Genomic DNA, 20547 nt, shown 5'->3' with positions numbered 1-20547 from the left:
TTTTCAGCCAGGCACTTGGATACAAGTCCGTTGGCTATGATGAAGAGCACTTTCCAACCGAAGAAATATGATCTAGGCCACTTTAGCTCATTTGGAAAGAGCAACCGATGCAGAATTGGAAGGTTGTGGGTTTGGGTTCCATTGGTGTCTGGTTGGCCAGTTTTGTTCTGCACGTAACATCTCTAAAACATGTACTTTATATATTGAACATGACCTAATAAGTTGAAAGTGTATTTCAAGAAAAAAGATGTGATATTTACAGCGATTCACTGTTGCAGGATGAAGACATGTTGCTATGGACAGTACATGTGTCCAAAGCCCAGAGCTTTCAGCCCGATGTTTGCGAGTGGCTGAAGAGCACCAGGATGAAGGATCATCTCCTATCATTGACACGACAACTATCAGCACCTGTAGCTGAATACGCCAAGAAAGTCCTTACAGAATGTGTGTCTTCTACCGAAGATGGAGGTAAATTATATAGTTACTTTTTTTTTGTGTTTGTCCCGCGTGGCTGTGTCCGCTGTAACACACGTGAATCGCTGCTTCATAGGATCTTCAGTGTCCTGGGCTGTTACCCTGACTGCGATCACTGCAATCATATCTTCTTTGATGACATCCCCTTGGTCAGTGCCCTGGAGGTGAGATGCTGGACTCAATTTTAACAACGGAATTGTTGGCACCCGGGATTATCTGGCTGTACCATTGTAGGCGACATTCTCGCATATTGTCCAGTATGGGGACTACACCAAATTGTTCTCTAATATCTTTCTTTCTTGTGTGACCAACTCTGGTATGACCTAGTGTCCAATGTAGCATCCTCATTTCTGTGACATAGACTTTCCCATTCTTGTTTTCTAGTAATGGGCCAACCTTTTGTCCCATCATGAACATCGCACTTGCATCTTTGCCAGCGAGAGATGTGTGCTGTGGTAGAACGTGCCATACATACATACATACATACGTACATACATACATACATACATCAGTATTATAGACTTTAATGCCTTTCAGCATTCAGTCTGCAAGCCTCTATGAATTTACTAAATGTCACCACAATCCTCTATTTGCAGCTAGTACTGTGGCCTCATTTAGTTCTATACCTCTCATCTTTAAATCATTAGAAACTGAGTCTAACCATCGTCGTCCTGGTCTCCTTTTACTTCTCTTACCCTCCATAACAGAGTCCATTATTCTCCTAGCTAACCTATCCTCCTCCTATTCGCTTCACATGACCCCACCACCGAAGCCTGTTATGCGCACAGCTTCATCCATCAAGTTCGTACCTAACTTGGTCATTATCTCCTCATTCCAAGAACCCTCCTGCTATTGTTCCCACCTGTTTGTACCAGCAATCATTCTCGCTATTTTCATGTCTTTTACTTCTAACTTATGAATAAGATATCCTGAGTCTACCCAGCTTTCGTTCCCATAAAGCGAAGTCGGTCTGAAAACGGCCCAATGTAAAGATAGTTTCGTCTGGGAGCTGACTTCCTTCTTACAGAATACTGTTGATCACAACTGCGATCTCACTGCATTAGCTTTATTGCACCTTGATTCAATCTCGCTTACTATATTACCATCCATAAATAAGACCATCAAATTTTGTTTGATACAAATTCTGTCATTTGTAAAGGGAAACATTTTATACCTAGAATCATTCATGAGGCGATATAAATTGCTAAACACCTGCATAGTTTTAACAGAGGGAACAGCTGTATACTGAGTAGATCAGGGCTACCCTCCATAGTCAACTCTTAACATCTTTCTCCTTGACTCTGGAGGCTCTGGAATGAAGTACATTTCAAACAGGGTCCATATCTTGAGTCTGCTTTCAGTGGAGTGATAGTTGGCAGTAAAATCTCTGTTGTTGCTTTGAAGATGATCCTGGTTGCAGGTTTGAAACACGTCAGCATTTTATAAGTATTACATGACCCAACATCCCCAAAATTATATATTATAATGTCATTTAATAGTTGTGAAAGGCTATGTCTTAAGATGTATGTTTTTCTTCTTCAGGGTTATTCCTCTTGCACTCAGTGCGCCAATCTGTCTGAGCGAGAGGTTATGGTGAGAACGCTCATGGCGCCGAAACATCGGCTCTTTTTTTTTAAAAGGGATTTTGGTCATTTGTGTGGCTGTTAAATGGTAACAGATGATAGTGACAGTAACTTAAAACATTGAATTTGCATTTTACTGAGCAGATACATCCACCAGCCCTACGAAATATTTTTATTTTTGATCAATGAAATCTGTTGACTGTGAATGTTTATGTTGTGGTTGTTTGAAGTTGTTATTGCATCAATCCGTTTTTGGTTGGCTTGCAAATACAACAATTTGATCTTGCTATCAGTTTAGTTTAGAGTTTATTTACTTTCTTTAGTATATCGTGCGTTTGTTGCACTTCCCAAACTATAATTATACAACTTCCCATTACTCCGATGTTGCACCTGCTTGCGTCATCTTTTTCTTGTAATGGCTGGGTCATGTTCAAGGCCAAATGATTCCGATATCCTTGAATTTTCAGATTATTTAGAAAGTAATAGTGACTTGATTTGTCAAAAGTGATTCCCATAATGTGGGAAGTGACTGTTTTACCCCTGAAGATTTTTGTACAATCACAGCTGCTCAATGTGCATCGGACCATGAAGAACCTGACGTCGATAAGTGTTACGTGTACAGTGAATAACTTTGTGCCATACTCCATGGGTGAATTGCACCACATCATACTGATATCAAATTATTCAGAATGAAATATTCTTTCTTTCATGTTTAAGAGTAAAGAAAGGATGCAATAACATCCGGTATTTCTTTCATTGGAAACCATTATTTATTTTTCAAAAATAATTTTCTTAGTTTAATAATTTTTTCGGCTTTACCAGTAATAATACATCTAAGGTATATTCATTTCTAAAATGTTTATAATTTGGTATATTAGTGTGATTTATTTTATTTTGGTATAAATTAAACTGTTTATGTGTTGATTTTTTGTAATTTATTTGCAAAATCACAAAAATTAGTTTGAGCTGCTTCGAGCAAACCCCTGCATAAAGGCTGAGTGCAAGAGGGTTAAGGTACACAACTCTAGTTTTACTGTATTGCCCACAGATCTGCTTGTTGGTGGAGAGACAGTGTCTGCCATCTTGGACGAGCTCTGTTCAATGCTTTCTCAGGACACAAGCCTAGCAGAGTTTGTGGCTGAACTGGGACTCGCTGTGTGCCTCAGCTTTCAGTGCGCAGACATCAAAGATAGTTTGCGACGTCTGGTGACCACTCTGTTCGACATATGCTGCGATCCATCCAGCAAAGGCCGCTCGAAGTCGTCCAAGATGCCTTCTGCCTGGCAGGAAGGCTTAAATGCGCTCGTGGGTATGGAAGACGAAGGTCTCGTTGTTCCTCTCTTGAGACACTTCTGCAGCACAGCTAAGAAACACCTGTCTGTCAAGTTAGTACATCTCCTCTACACTTTGCTTCTTTATGGGGGGTGTACAGATTTATTGGTATACAGTGAAACCTCGATTATCCGTTCCCCGAAACTACGTTTTCCCGTAATATTCGTTCAAATGACGCGGTCCATGAGCATCCCATTTAAAACCTGTATTAAAAATCCCGCGTTATCCGTTCCTCGAAGAAACAATTTCCCGCATCAACCGTCCAGAAATTTCAGTCCCATCAACGCTAAATCCTCGATCAAGCGTTTTTCAAGATTTCGAGAATGGACGGCAGGAATCGAATTTGCGAGTCTAGCGTATTTTAATTTCGTCGGATATCTTGCGCGATGATACTTACGGAACATTCTGTACCAGGCTAACAATGAAGGCCTCCGCCAACTTGCGCTTTGTTAAGAGCTTTCTGTTGAATGTTTCGTTCAGTTGGCTGTGTTACTAGCTGGTGAAAACCAACAATTTATGCAGTCGATTTTCGGTTTGCTTACACAGTACAGTATTGAAATGGCGCGACCTGTAAAGCATGTGAAAACCCTGGAAGAAAAACTTCAGATTATAGAAGAAGTTGAAAGAAATCCAACAGAAAAAAAAGTTGACATCGCGAAACGTTTAGGCTTACCTGCTTCGACACTGAATACAATAATAGGGAAAAAACAAGAGATACGTGAACAAGTAAAAAATTGTGGATCCTCCACAAAGAATAGAAAAACGGGGAAGGAATCGAGATATTCTAAAATGGAAGCAGTTCTCTTTTCTTGGTATCAGCAAGCTCGGGCGTCGAGAATTCCTGTGGATGGTAACATTTTGCGCGTAAAAGCTCGAAGCATCGCTGCAAGAATGGGTATCAAAAATTTTTCTGCTTCGAATGGATGGATTTCCCGGTTTAAGGAGCGTCACGGGCTGGTGTATAAAAAGCTCGCCGGCAAGAGTGCTGCAGTTGACGGTTCGGCTGTGGAAGATTGGGGGAAAAATCTCCCAGAGCTGCTTGAAGGATACGAACCGAAGGACATCTATAACGCGGATTAAACCGGCCTATTTTTCAACTGTTTACCGGATCGCACGCTGGCTCTTAAAGGAGAATCTTGTCATGGAGGCAAAAATGCGAAGGACCGCATAACTGTTTTGTTGTGCTGTAACAGTGACGGGTCAGACAAATGTATCCCTATCGTTATAGGCAAAGCAGCGAAACCGAGATGCTTTAAGAACGTGAAGTTACCAGTGCGATACTATGCGAACGGTAAAGCTTGGATGACCACAGACATTTTTTTGGATTTTCTTCACGGACTGGATGCTTCTATGGGTGCTCAAGCGAGAAAAATAGTTTTGTTTGTAGATAACTGTGCCGCCCACCCGCAGGAACTTTCTTTCTTACGAAATGTGAAAGTTATTTTCTATCCCCCGACTGTACCAGTGTCCTTCAGCCTCTGGATGCGGGGGTGATAAAGTGCTTTAAAGGGTACTACCGCAAGCAGCTGGTGGAAAGGGCTGTGTGTATGTTGGACGCCGGGAAAGAAGTGAAGACGAAGTTCAGTATTCTGCAGGCAATCCACTTTGTTGTGTCAGCATGGTTCCACGTTTCGCCCTCCACCATTCAAAATTGTTTTCATAAATGTGGCTTTGGCGAAAGCAGAGACACGAACGACACCAACACCGGCAGCAAAGAACAACTTTTCAGTGAGGACTGGGAGAAGCTCGCGCCGAGAGATGTTAACTTCGAGACGTACGGTACAGTCGATAGTGAGCTCGCCACTTGTGGTGTAAAGAGCATAGAACAGCTGTGTGATGATGCTACTGCCACATCCAGTGCAAGCGCCGTGCATGAGATCGCGAGCGAGGGGGAAGACGAAGATGAAATTGAACCCCTGCCAACGTTTGCAGTAGCATTAGCCGCCTTTGACAAAATTCGCGACTATATTACTGCGTATGACACAGACAGCAGCGAACTACAGAACGTTTTAAATATTGAGGGAGCACTGTACCGTGTTAAGGCATGTCAAAACAAAAAAACAACTGACGATTAAAGACTTTTTCACTACAAAGTGACTACTGTATTCTGTGACTGAAGAAATGACAATTTAAGTGTTGTGTGTGCAGTGCGTAACCTAGATGTGTGCGACGTGACACTTTATTTTTGTGAGTGTGAGAGTGTTTCATTACATCTTCTGGGATTTAATGTATTTTGGTATCATTTTTGTATTTGTGCGTTGAGATTAGCTTACTTGATTATGTGACTGGACGTGTTACAACCTATGCTTATTTACGTGTTTTCAGCTATCTTTCCTAACTATAATACCACAGGTAGGTTCATGTGAACTGCACCAGTAATTATGCCTATCATGCAAGCCACATTTCTCGCCTGTTTATCAGTAAAAAAAAAATCATTAATGGAAAGTACCGAGGCCTAAAACATGGGTGAACTCGAAGTTAAATTTCGCGCCGTAAGTTCGTAATACAGCACAAAAACCTTTACTGATAAATAAGTTACATTGTTCTTTTTTAGGTTATTAAAACAAAGTCTTCTAATTTACATGAGACTGTCGTTAGATAACGATTACTGTAAATAACTGTACCTGTTCCAGTTAGATTTATTTAAGGTGAAAAAAACAGAGGTAGCTACCGTAGACGTTTTAAGTGACTGTATTATAATGTTTTCCCGATCGGCATAATAACTCCGATACACTCTCCTTGCAGCAATAGTGAAACTGGAGTCTCAGATGTGGTTTTAAATTTCTTACATATCAATATAATTCTGATAACGTATTTAGTAGAATATTTTTCGATGAGCTTGACTGATGAAAGTTGCTGGCCTGAAAGACGTTTTCACGGGAAAGTGACGAAGTTTCTCGGTAAAACTGAATTTAAAATATAAAGTTTTTAAACTAATGTATTTAATGCAGGCATTTTTGTACAAATAAAATGATATATATATTTCATTACTGTGAAGTACAGTCAAACTGTTGACGGTTTTAATTCGTTCCCGGATTTTCCGATTTCCCGTATCGTACGTTTTTTTCCCCAGGTCCCACCAACAACGGAGAATCGAGGTTTCACTGTATAAGGAAATATTTCATTGGGGAAATCACATAAACGAAGTTGGAAATAGAAGTTACGTATCTCTTCAAATGGTTATGAGAGCATTTAGGGCTTGTAGTAAGGATGTAAAGGAGAAGGCATATAAGTCTCTAGTAAGACCCCAGTTAGAGTATTGTTCCAGTGTGGGACTCGTACCAGGATTGCCTAATTTGAGAACTGGAAAAATCCAAGAAAAGCAGTCTGATTTGCTCTTGGTGATTTCAAACAAAAGAGTAGTGTTACGAAAATGTTTTTGTCAGTTTTGTTGTTGTTATAGAATATGGTTTCCTTCCCCAGTATGTTGCAAGAAAGTACTTAGGAGTCAATTATAGGCTGCCAGGAGGAAATTAGTATAAGTCATGTAGTATCTTAGTTTTGTAGATCCTCCGTGATTCAGGGGGGTGCATGCCGACCTCTCACCAGCGGGGTTCCGTTGTTCAAATCCTGGTCACTCCATGTGAGATTTGTGCTCAACAAAGTGGAGGTGCATCTCCGGGTACTCCGGTTTTTCCTGTCATCATTCATTCCAACAACACTTTCCAATGTCATTTCCTTTCATCTGCCAGTCATTAATCATTACCCCAGGGGAGTGCAACAGGCTTTGGCAGCCAGCACAATTCCTATCCTCACCACTACATGGGGCTTGCTTCATTCCATGCCTGACCCGGTTGAATGACTGGAAACAGGCCGTGGATTTATTTATTGTCTTGGTTTTGTGTTGTGGGATATACAGTCGAAACCGGTTATAACGAGTCCGAAGAAACCACCAATTAACACTTACAATAGGTGATAGTCGTACAAACCGGTCTGTTGTTGCTAAAAATGTCATATCTGTAAGTTCTAGGCTGCACATTTACACGTGGGTTAATTAACCTATATTTGCAATACAGTATTTGTGGACTGGGGCTGAGAGGAATTTTTCTTCCAATTTTCACACAGTACGTCAGGAATAATGTGCCAGCAAAATATACAATAACTGAGGAGAGAAGTAGCAATAATGTAAATTGATCGGTAATATGACACACGATCTTGGCTAATAAATTAGATGTTCTTTTTGTCCTTCAAAATCTTAGAAATCATTGAGTGTGATACAAACTATTCCTTTGCTAAGCTTTAGCTTGTTTCCCCATTTTCTAATTGCCATATTATGAGTGATTTTTCTTCATTATTAAACTATTTACCGTATTTACGCGAATAATACCCGCACATTTTTAAAAAAAAATGGGGGCACGAAATTGGGGTGCGGGTTTTATTTGCGTCAATGTTGGCATTTTTTTTCAAAATATGCCTTCCTAAATTTAGAGTGCAGGATTATTCGGTGGTGGGTATTATTCGCGTAAATACCCGTATTTACGCGAATAATATCCACACATTTTTAAAAACTTTGAGGCACGAAATTGGGATGCAGTTTTTTGCGTCAAAGTTGGCATTTCTTTTCTTCAAAATAAACCTACCTAAAGTTAGGGTGCGGGGATTATTCGGTGGCAGGGATTATTCGCGTAAATACGGTATGTTCCTTTTTACGACATCTTCACAGCGATGGTTGTCTTGACTATTTAACAGACAGATTGATTTGAAATCTACACTCTACTGAAAAAAAAGAGTTTGAATATAGGCTGTATGTTGTTAACAGCGGTTTCCAAGTACATTACTCAAAAATAATCATTGGACATTCTGGAGAGTTTTTGTGATTTAGAGATTCTTTCATGGTATTTCTTGTTCTTCTTCTTCTTCTGCTTATTATTATTATTATTATTATTATTATTATTATTATTATTATTATTATTATTATTATTATTATTATTATTATTATTATTATTATTCCTTTCTAATATCTTTAATTCACAGTGAGGTGTTGTCTCCTCGAGTTGTTCGCCACCTGGTGAACGTTTCCTGTGATGCCATCATGACCATGGCGGCAGACGATACCACCACATCTTCTCTCACCATGATCTTCCTGATGGGACTGGATCCGGAGTTCAGTGACTGGGAGAACCAGTTGATGGCATTGTGTCTGGACTCGGAGAAGCTGGCGGGAGCTACCGGGTTAGAGCCTCTCCCAGCCGTGCAGCAGCAACAACATTATCCCAGTGTCGAGTTGATTCAGTACATCAATTTCTCTCTGTTCTCTCTCCAACTCATAGCACAGGCAGTATTCACCATTGATGAGGAGGATGATGACTTGACTTCAAAATTTAACCAAGCTAATTTCAATCCTGATGGGAAAATAATCAAGTCCAAATTGGAAGAGGTTGTAGATCCCACAGAAAATGCTAATGAAGATGAAGGCTGCTCTAAGTCTGTGGAAGATGCTAGTGAACCTCAGACAGCTACTGATAAACCTGAAGACAGTTCTGCTCCAGCAGAAACGACTCGTCCATCAGATACTTCTGGTGATGTGCTCCAGAGTGGATCTGAACCAGAAGAGGAGGAAGTAGTATGTGAAGTGCTCGATGATGACGATGATCTGATGGCTGAGGAGCAGGATACCAGAGCTCCTAAAGCAGAAACTGTGATGCATATGCAAGACAGTCTTCTGCATGCTGTGCGCTGTGTGGCTATCTGCAAAGTCTTCAGGAGACACTATCAGAGTGTAAGTGTAGTATTCTCATAGGATGGTAGAGGATTGATTTGCTTGATTGATTGATTGATTGATTGATTGATTCATTCATTCATTCATTCATTCATTCATTCATTCATTCATTCATTCGAGTTGGAAGCAGTAATGTACAATACAGTAAATAAATCTTACATTTTATTTATTTTCCAATTGTATAATTGTAACGTTATTGGCTTTACGTCCCACTAACTACTTTTACGGTTTATGGTGACGCCGAGGTGCCGAAATTTAGTCCCGCAGGAGTTCTTTTACGTATCAGTAAATCTACCAACACAAGGCTGGCGTATTTGAGCCCCTTCAAATATCACCGGACTGAGCCAGGATTGAACCAGCCAAGTTGGGGTCAGAAGGTCAGCGACCATCTGAGCCACTCGGCCCGGATAATGAAATGTCTGAGGTTAGATGGTGATCTTCACCCAGGAATGTGCCGCTTGTGTAGCACTATCACAGCCTACCATAAACTTGTGCGGTTAGGGGCGCGCAGCCTTGAGCTTGCATTCAGGATATAGTGGGTTAGAACCTCACTGAAGGCAGGCCTGAAGATGGTTTTCCGTCAAGCAAATGCTGGGGCTGTACCTTAATTAAGGTCATGGTCACTTCCTTCCCACTCCCAGCCCTTTCCTTTCCCATAGTCACCGTATGACCTATCTGTAAAGTCAAAGAAATATTAAAGTTTATTTATTCCACCTATTCAATACATAAAAAGTGATTTTAATTAAGAATTAAAATCTGTGAATAAAATTATAGGGACATGTTTCGCCCTTTATTTAAGGGCATCTTTAGCCTTAATCTCAATCAGAAAGATAAAAAATCGGGATCCTGATTGTTCTTAATTGTGGTTGATTTTTAAAAAAATAAATTACAAATGAATGTGAGGATGATGTAGGAAATATGAGCGAGATGATTGACAGTAGTTAAGATATTCTTAAAAATAAAGTCTTAATAAAGTCGTAATTTATACACTTTCTTGAATGTCCTTGCCTAAATTACGACTTTATTAAGACTTTATTTTTAAGAATATCTTAACTACTGTCAACCATCTCTCTCATATTTCCTAAATCATCCTCACATTCATTTGTAATTTTTTTTTTTTAATCGACCACAATTAAGAACAATCAGAATCCTGATTTTTTTATCTTTCAGATTGAGATTAAGGCTGAAGATGCCCGTAAATAAAGGGCGAAACATGTCCCTATAATTTTATTCACAGATTTTAATTCTTATTTAAAATCACTTTTTTATGTATTGAATAGGTGGAATAAATAAACTTTAATATTTCTTTGACTTTGTAGTACAATTCAATACAGACCATAACATGTAATGACCTCTCTGTGTCGGTGCGACGTAAAGCCAATTATTAAAAAAATAAACCGATGGCATTCAAGTGTGTTTGTTGGAGACTATTGCATGTTGTTGGCCTCTGATACATTAAGGAACTCGGTTGGCACAAAATTTTGTCAGCTGTCAGAATGAATGTTGAACAAATGAGTAATGGAAAGGAATAAACAAGATTAAAAATCAATTTAAATAGATAGGGATAGGAACTTTAAAAGGATTTTTAAAAGGAACTCTAGCCGGGCTGAGTGGCTCAGACGGTTAAGGCGCTGGCCTTCTGACCCCAACTTGGCAGGTTCGATCCTGGCTCAGTCCGGTGGTATTTGAAGGTGCTCAAATACGTCAGCCTCGTGTCGGTAGATTTACTGGCACGTAAAAGAACTCCTGCGGGACTAAATTCCGGCACCTTGGTGTCTCCAAAAACCATAAAAGAGTAGTTAGTGGGACGTAAAACAAATATTATTATTATTATTATTATTATTATTATTATTATTATTATTATTATTATTATTATTAAAAGGAACTCTTAATAGGATAAACACAATGACTGGTCAGTATGGAAAGAGGAGACAAGGATAAATATGGAAACGCTAAAGGGCAATCTCCACATCTTCATACACTGCTATTTTGAAATATGGTCTCTCTCCTCAACTAACATAGTTTCTCTACTTCCATTTCTTCTCAGTCCACGAGTTTTGCCATCGATGCTTTCATGGCCCGTATTTATAGACATGATATAGGCTCCTGGGCTTATGCCGTGTCAAGAAAATAAGGTGAAATTCTTTACGTTTCACAGAGAACTTTGCTCTGCGTCATCAGAAGAAAATCTCGACTGTTCACGAGCCTTTGTTTCTGCTGTACATACCATATATTTTAATTTCTAGTTTTAGTGTGTTTCTCCTTGTAAGTTACTTTTTTCCAAGGCTTTGAGATTTAGGATGCAGATTAGACTTGAATAAATCCATTACCTAAAACTTTCTCTTTCTCTCTTCCTTTCAGACAAAACATTACAGTAAAATCTTCCCTCACATTAGCACCATCCAGAAGCAGTGTGAAGAGATTATTGCCCTACTGCAGTCGTCTGGAGTGGATTCTGTACTGGTGGACTCTGCCACTGAAATGTAAGTAGGGAAAGGTAGAATGCATTGACCATGGTGCACAGAGAAGAGATTTGCAAGTGACCCGAATCTGCAGTGTAATGAAAATGGTCTGAGAGGGTTTGACCAGTAGCCAGTGTAGTTGGGGTAGAGATTATAAATTTGAAGCTACAGGTAGATCAAAGGGGAAATAGGGCCAAGCACTGCTGACATCTCTCTTGTGTTCCCCATACTATAGATATCGGCTGCCACAAAATGCTTATTTGGACGGCACGCCTACAACCGATGGTTGAACCCCAGCAAACATAAATTATCTTCACTTTAACACCTTGGCGACAGGGTACATTTCAGTGCCACTTTACCGATCCGGGTGATTCAGATGTGAGCACGAAGAAAATGCAGATATATCTTTAAATATTCACGGTTACAGCAGTTTAGCTCAAATTATTTTCAAATGTTTACTGTAGAGACTCGAAGAATTATGTTTTATGTTTACATTATTTGACATTATATTTACCTTATAATGTAGTATTGGAGAATAGACCTTCCCTATTTTATATGGAATGAAAGTGCCGTTCTTGTATTTGCATGGGTTGTTTTTCAATGCTTTGAAAACTAGCATAATCGTTGCATTGGAAACTTTGAACGGAAGAACGGGGAAAAATAGTTCAAGGATTCGTAAGTACAAATCTCACAATGGGACGATTGTTCCATAAGAAAGAGGGCATGTACTTTGGTGTGTTTCGTCGTCCATTACTTGGTTGCACGCACCATGCCCTCTCATTCCGTATGTTATGTGACAACACTCACTTTGCTCAGTTCAGTCTGGTGTTGTGCTGTTTTCTTCTGATTTATTGATCTTAATTACTTCTCTTTTGTTCAGACTGCACCATGCCATGGTTGTGCGCACCGCAATATTGTATTTCAAAGTCAAATCATTAAGAGTCGAAGAAGGAAACCCTTCCATCTGGAAGGCTCCGATCTGATTGAGATTTGGTACGACGACTTCAGTAGGAATACTTTATTCAGCCAAAACAAAATTAAATGCTCATTTGTATACTTAGCATCTGTTTTGAGGTGTCAAATTTTACTAATTTAAGCACCGCATAGACAGGAGTAGCAGCGGGAAACAGGTAGAGGCGGGGTGGCCGGCCAGTTCATGTTTCACACACTCGCTCTTTCTTTCTTGCACACATTACTTCCCCACCTCTACCTGCTGCCCGCCGCTTACTCCTATCTACTGATGAAGGCCGCAGTCGCTTCCTTTCCACTCCTAGCCCTTTCCTATCCCATCGTCGCCATGAGATCTATCTGTGTCGGTGCAAGGTAGAGCAACTTGTGAAAAAAGAAATATTTATGCACAATTAATTTCTGAATTTCAGTGTTTCTCTGGCCAGATGATAATTAGCTTTTATGCTAAATGGTGACTGGTAGTAAGAGTGATTTTGTTGATGATGATTTGGTTCATTTTGCGAATACTAAAAGTGTGTGCAAAGATTATATTGATTTGGATGAAGATTTCATTCCTCCAACAGATGAGGTGGAGGAGGAAATTTAAAGTCATAATTTGAATGATGCTAGTGATCATTACATAGATAGGCTACCGCATGCTGATGGGAATTCTGACACCAGTAGTGACAGTAAAAACGATCTCCAGAACGATGACTGTGATAATGCTAATCATTTTCTGGGTTCCTGTGAAGTTGTCATCAGCCAGTATTCTAAACACCAACCCTAACCTGGATGTTATGAAACACCTGGTCCGAAACACCCCCTCACCAGACGCAGAACCTAATGCATTCCTTTAGTTGTTCTTTTCCGCGTGCTTGTGAAACTACTGAACAAATATTTTTTTTCAAATTTTCTGTTTCTATTCCCTTGGATGGCAGCATTGCAGAGGGATTGCCACATTTTATCTGCGAGTTGAATTTTGAGTTATTCTTATTGCTATTTTTGATTTTTTTTTTTTTTTTTTTTTTTCAGTGTGTTCAGAAAATTACATTTTGAAGTCATTTGCAATCATTGTTAGTATTAACCCCTGTCGAGCGAGATCACTGTTTTGCTTCTGAGCGTAGTTCATTTTTGTGATTTTATTTTTATTGCTAACATACGCGAACACACTGCAAACATGAGTAGTTAAGCATGAATAAGTCATTCATACCTAATTTCATCAGAATAGATTGCAGCTTTCCATTTATTCTTGAAGAAATAAATACTTACATGCTTCCTTTCATGTAGAAGTGGCACAAGGCACACCACTAACATAAAAAACTACATTTATTTTATATCCACAAAACTTGGTTGTAAATCACTTTCCTGCTTACTTTATAATTCATAATCACTAATAATACAATATAATGATTGAAAATGAGAAATTCATTGATCGATATGACAATGTATGGGAAGCCTTACAGAAAAAAAAATGTATAATACCAATATAAATGGTCCGTTATTGGACATTATAAATTTTCCAGCTAACTCATTACTGGTTGCCAGCGTGTCACCCCAGTGTGCTAAGTTGGGCTCATCAGTTGGTAAATAGCACACCCACCAAGACGTATGGCTAGTGCATACTGTGGAGGCCACTACATAGATCTATTATCATCTGATGGCCAGGCAGGCATCAATTTTTGGTAGAGAGACAACGTGTCTCGTAGCTCATTAGCACTGCCGGTGGCTCCAAGTAGCGTACGCAGTCCATAGGTTTGATGCAGCCCTCTATACCATCCTATCCTGTGCTAATCTTTCCATTTGTTTGTAACTACTACATCCTACATCTGCTCTAATCTGCTTGTCATATTCATACCTTGGTCTACTCCTACCGTTCTTACTGCCTACACTTCCCTCAAAAACCAACTGAACAGGTTGTCGTCGTAAGGGGTCGTAAGATGTGTCCTATCATTCTATCTTCTTTTCTTGTCAAGTTTAGCCAAATCGATCTCATCGCACCACTTCAGTTCCGTATCTCTTCATTCATGATTCAGTGATCTCACCTTCGGTATTTTTCTTTAACACAACATTTCAAAAGCTTCTATTCTCTTTCTTTCCGAGTGAGTCATTGTCCATGTTTCACTTCCATACAATGCCACGCTCCAGACGAAAGTCTTCAAAAGCATCTTTCTAATTCCTATATCAATATTTAAAGAGCAAATGTATTTTCTTAAAAGCCTTCCTTGGTTGTGCTAGTCTACATTTTATGTCCTTACTTCTGCCATTGTTAGTTATTTTATTACCCAAGTAACAATAATAATCATCTACTTCCTTTAAGACTTCATTTCCTAATCTAATATTTCCCGCATCACCTGACCTTAAATGCCAAAAACATATCAGATATAAGGCTTTTCAGGCGATTGCTCTATTAACCAGCGTTTCGTCTTAGGTCTGACACTAGACTCATCAGAGTGGGATGTGTCACACCCTACCCACTGACGCTGGGGTGTATGCAGATGAACTTATATCTGTTTACCTCCATGGGAATTTAGAATTTTTCACCTGACCTTGTTCGACTGCACTCCATTACATTTGTTTTGGACTTATTTATATTCATCTTGTCAGCAATTTCTCCAGATCCATTGCAGACTCAGATAAAATAACTATATCATCAGCATATCTCAGGGTTTTGGTTTCCTCTTGTTGGATTGTGATTCCCTTTCCAAATTCCTCTTTTATTTCCTTTACTGCCTGTTTGGCCTACACTAAATAATAATAATAATCTGCCTTTTCTTTTATGACCGCATAGGATCACTTTAGTCAGTCCATCATTCAGGTCTCTTTGAAGGAATTGTTTGTGCTTTGCGGTCCTCGTAGTACTTCTTCAGATGCTCCGATCTTTGTGTCCTTTCCTCGGTTGAAAATATGCATGTTGTTGGTTTGTTTTGCGTAAGGGTAAAGCGGAGGTTTGTATTGAGTTTTGTATTCAATTTTATCTTATTGGTGGTGTCTTCTGTTGTAAGACCTATTTCCTTCAGATCCTCTCTTACTTCTCTGATCTATTTACATCCTGTTGTGGTATTTTTTGAGACGAGATTGTGTTGTACTAGTTGTTTCAGAAGTCTCGAATCATGCATCCTCATATGTCCAAAGAATCCCAGTCTCCTCTTATGCATAGTATCTGTAATGGGTTCTAGCTCTTTGTATATGACTTCGTTAGGTATTATCCGCCAATGTCCATCTTTCTGGTATTTTTTGTTGCAGGTTCTTCCAATCCTCCTTTCAATTTTCTGAAGTCTGTCAAGTCTTTGATTGTTTATTCGGGTGAAAAAGTGTTTCTGCTACATATGTAGCTTCCGGTTTTATGACTGTGTTGCAGTGTTTTATTTTTGCATTTATTCATAAACATTTCTTTTTGTAGATATCCCATGTTAATTTTTGTGCTTTACCTAATCTATCTGTTTTTGTTTGGATTGAGATTTTTTCATTTAGATTATGTATTATTACTTCTCCAGGATATTTAAATTGAGTTACTATTTTGATTTTATTACCATTTATGGTAACTTCTTTTAGTTGTGAGTTTTTGGGGCATAATTTCTGTTTTTTTTTTTTTTCAAATGATATTTTGAGGCCAATTTTGTTTGCAATGTTTGGAAGTTTTTGCTTATTTTATGTCCACTGCTAGTGATGCTAAATTTGGCAAAACCAAGGCAATTTGTTTTGATTTTTTGGCCAATCTTTATTTTTGGGGGACATTTCCTAAACCTTTCCCTCATTACCATTTCCAGAGTACAATTAAATAATAGTAGTGAGACCCCAACTCCCTGGCATAGTCCAGTTTTAATTTCAAATTACTCTGATGTTTCACCCCTAAACTTCACTTTTGATTTGGTGTTAGTGAGAGTCAGTTTTATCATGTTTATTAATTTGGGGTGTAGTCCCAAGTATCTTAAAATTTTAAACAGAGATTCTCTATGGATTCACTCATTAGCTTTCTTGAAATCTACAAATGTTATCACCATTTCTGTTTCTTCTCCTGTTATAGTCCGTTATCAACTTAAGACTCATGATTGATCAGGAAAGCTCCTGATAAAATAATAATAATAATAACAACAATAATAATATTAACGTAACTTCTTCCATGAATGAGTGGTGGAGTGTCAGCCTCCGGATTCCAAGAACATGGATACAAACTTGTTAAAGGTGGTTGGAATTTTGAAGGGCAGAAGAAAGATCATTTGGTTCTCCATTTCAAATGATCTCATATGATATTAGCTTCAATTTTTCCTGTATTGATGAACCCTTAATTCATAAAATGTAAGGAGGGGATGTTTCCACCTAATCAATACACTAAACACGTAAAAATTATGTATTTATATTTCAAGTCACAGTGCTAGTTTCGGCCTTATAATGGGCCATCTTCAGCTGAATATTATTATGATCTTAAATTCTAAAATAGTACTGTTCACTTGATGTACAGTATCTTACTGTTATTGCCTTAAAATGTCTTCTTCATGGAAATTTTTTTTTTAAGACTTACTGTGCACCACTTATTTATGTAAGCGTGTTATCTTGGATAATACATAGGATAATATTTTTTGATAAACTCATTTGCTAGGTGTTATTGTAGAATTATAAAGTTTGATAATAAGGGATAATCCTTGGTCACTGTGGTGGTTGTTGATGATTTGTAGAATTGTGCATTAGAGTATTGTCATTACTGTATCTATTGCAAATTATGGTTTCAGTTGAAAGCGTGGGTATCTGAAAAAAAGAAAAGGTTGGTGTTAAAGAATGCCGTGTCAGATGTAAATTTAAAATTAAAGGTTGTGAATGTTAAGTTTTAAACTTAGTCCCTCAGTTCCTTGTGGGTCTTTTTTCCAGCGGCTTTGTTAGAGGTGCATTTTATGAATTTCATATGATGTCAGCATCTAAAATGACTTCTGGTGACACATTTCGTGTTTACTTCTGAAAATCAATTAAAATTGGGCCATACATTGCCCAGCACAGCAGTTTCTTTGATGTCTGGTAGAGTAAAGCAGAACATCAAAATTGAGTTGCCAGCAGCCTAGAAAGTATCAAATAAAAATGCCTGCACATATTAGCTGAGGCCATATAAAGATTATTATTATTATAATAAACTGAAGGCTTGTCTCATCATAATACGTTGTGTTTTCAGGGCTAAGGACTACGGAGGATTATGGGTGTGGGTTCGATACCTGCTGAGTGGACCCAGCCGGCTGTCTGTAGCGTATGCAGCACTGAAAGACTCGGATAGATGCGATTATGGTGCTCAGGTAATTACTACCTGACTTAATGATTTTTAACCTGTTACTGACTTTTGGCGTCGGGGGCATTCAAAGCTCAGATTCGTGAAGAACCAGTGAATCTGGCTTTGATGATGTGGTATTGTAGATTATTTAAAATCCCTTCACCGATAATATTTAAAATTTGACTAAACATTATTTTCTCTTTCATCCTTCTTTCCCCTTATCCATTTCCTGCCAGGTTGGGACATTTATGGCACTTCTCCATCTTCCACTCTCCTTCCACCATTTTGTCCCAGTCCAGGTTTGTTTTTCTTCTTGCACTCCTCTTTATTGAATTGATCCACCTTATTCTAGATCTCCCTCTTGCTCTCCTTCCCTTTAACTTCATCTCTGTCATCTGTTTTGGTATTCTTTCCTTCTCCATCCTCTTTACATGTCCAAACCTTTTAGTTGACTCTTATCAGTTCTCTCATTTAGATTGCCTTTCTCACATCTTTGTTTCACAATCTGTCTTTCTTCGTCTTCCCTATTGTACTACTTAGGTATTTCATTTTGCTGGATTGAATTCTACTCTCCTCCCTACTTGTCATTGTCTAGGTCTCAGCTACATAAGTCAGTATTGGTGCATAATACATTTTGTATTTATTTTCCCCATTGTTCACCACAATCAGTCTTGGAACAAGCAACCAATATGGCCGTTTACAGCTGCTTTGTAATACATCTATACATATTATAGAATGAAGTCCTCTGTAGGCATTTGCCTGTGTTTATGCGGGCTAATATTGAGAGCCACCAAACAGATTTTGATGTTGTTTTCATCGTTGTATAAAAACTTACCAAAGAGGATTAAGATATACATCATAATCTGTGATGTAAAGGAGCCCTGTAGTGATGGTATTATAGTGAAGAAAGTCTAAGGAAAAACACTGCCTGAGCATTTTCATGTCCTATGCTGCCTAAACTGTCAACAACAGACCCCAAGTATGCACTGAAGAATTGTTGAATGTATAATTTTCTACAAAAAAATCTCTGCAATGGAATATATTTATCTGTGAAAGTAGCCATTAATAAGCATTTTTATGTTAGAGTTTATAATACAATTGCTTATTCACGTCTATGTGGTAGAATTGTTTATTTATGTCTAATATATAAAAAATAAGAGTTTTGTCTTTACATTGCTCAGAATTTAAAATAGAATTGTATTGGTCGTGTCCGTAATACAAAGAAATACACTTTTTAATTTTCTATTATGGATATATGTATGTACACGCATCACGGCAAAGTGGCTGAAGACAATTTGACATAAATCAGTATGTATAGTCGGGGATTGCGGCTATAAATAATTGTATTCACGCTGAGTGAAATCGTAGTTGAGGGAAAGACCTAGAATTTAATTATCAGGTAAATATTACATAACTAAAGTTATATATAATTAAATTTGTGATCATTTATGTCTTGTACATCTTTACCGTACCGGCTATGATAACAGAGGTATTAATGAATTTTTGTTGCCAACTCCATATCAACATCAAACCATGAGAAAATGGGAGAACAGATTTTAATGAAAATCGGTATGTAAAGTCTGGGAATAAGCTACTACAATCTAGGCTATAAATAATTTTATTTGTGCTCGATGAAATTGTAGTTTAGGGGGAGACTCCTAAAATGTAATTTTTAAATACTTAAGTTTTGCTTCTATACAAAGCGAGGGAGTGTTGTGGCAGTGCCGTTCATTTTGCTAATACAGTGATGAATATAAGACCAAGTGCAAGGACACGGCCGTTATAGCATGGTAGTTTGCGGTCCCGCCACTGCAACCCCTGCAAGCGATTATATCCAACACATGCTCCAGTAGTTCGGGCAAGCCGGGTATTGAAAAGTGCGGGAGACGTTGCCGTGCAAGATATTTCTGTGAATAGGCCTAAGTTGAATTCTCTTGGCTTTCAGTTCTTAAACTCAGTTCATGTGCGTTGTGTACTTCAAGCATGTATCCTTTCTGGCTTGATTAATTGTGCCTGGCTGTATGACAGGCTATGGTAGAGTAGTTGATGATATGCGATTTTTTTCACCACCGTAGGATAGAAATCAATTTGAAAAATGGGCCTGAGCTATTCCACAAATGGCTACTGAGTTAACGCATAACAGCAGAATTTGTCGTGTTCATTTCTCTGATTATTTCGTAGTAAAATCAGGTCATTTAATAGTGAATGGGGGAAAAGTGGGTATCTCTCGTGTTGGATGGAAATTACGTCCAGGAGCAGTGCCTTGCATTTTCCCTAATTTGCCGAAACACCTTTCAAGTGAGATGAAGTCCCTTGTAACTCCCAACAGGAAAAGGAACCTAGACACCATCAGAAAAAGAATAAAGATGATTTAAGACGGACGTGCAGTAGCCAATGGAGAATTAAAGGGTCAGTCTAATGTTGTTTAAAATTTGGGTCATTCTAGTGTACTTCGATTGCCGAAAAGACAATATCGGTTGTATGTTAATAAGATGCGTATGTTAGTCTGGAAAGTGGAAATGCATAACAAGACAGTGAAACAATCAGTGGAAACTTCCATTAAGCAGAAAATTGTGGCTCAAGATGCAGTGAATATCAAAGACTGGGAAAGCTCTGACCCTGAATTTGATAGCGCAGTTCCAAACTCTTCGATTGAAAAGTGTCTAGTGTACCATTTGGTTGCGTACGTTGTTAATCACTCTTCTAAATTTATTAAGTTTTCACCCTGTGCCCATTCTCTATGCGAGAATAACCAAAGTAAATTTTCAGTTCTCCCCG

The 20547-nt window shown here is 38.5% G+C and overlaps 1 protein-coding gene across 1 annotated transcript in view; it reads left to right on the top strand.

Annotated features, from left to right (window-relative positions):
* The window catches only part of Ltn1 (E3 ubiquitin-protein ligase listerin), an 82898-nt gene that overhangs the window by 31682 nt on the left and 30669 nt on the right, over window positions 1–20547 (top strand). Inside the window, exons 10-14 of the mRNA XM_067154218.2 lie at window positions 279–468; window positions 3106–3442; window positions 8364–9108; window positions 11470–11591; window positions 17677–17794. Of these exons, the coding sequence (XP_067010319.2) occupies window positions 279–468; window positions 3106–3442; window positions 8364–9108; window positions 11470–11591; window positions 17677–17794 (1512 nt within the window). The remainder of the gene's footprint in view (window positions 1–278; window positions 469–3105; window positions 3443–8363; window positions 9109–11469; window positions 11592–17676; window positions 17795–20547) is intronic.

Source organism: Anabrus simplex, chromosome 10 (assembly GCF_040414725.1).
Source record: "Anabrus simplex isolate iqAnaSimp1 chromosome 10, ASM4041472v1, whole genome shotgun sequence".
In the NCBI taxonomy this organism is placed as follows: domain Eukaryota; kingdom Metazoa; phylum Arthropoda; class Insecta; order Orthoptera; family Tettigoniidae; genus Anabrus; species Anabrus simplex.
Note: the sequence above shows the minus strand (reverse complement) of the source record. Positions and strands in the feature narration are given on the sequence as shown.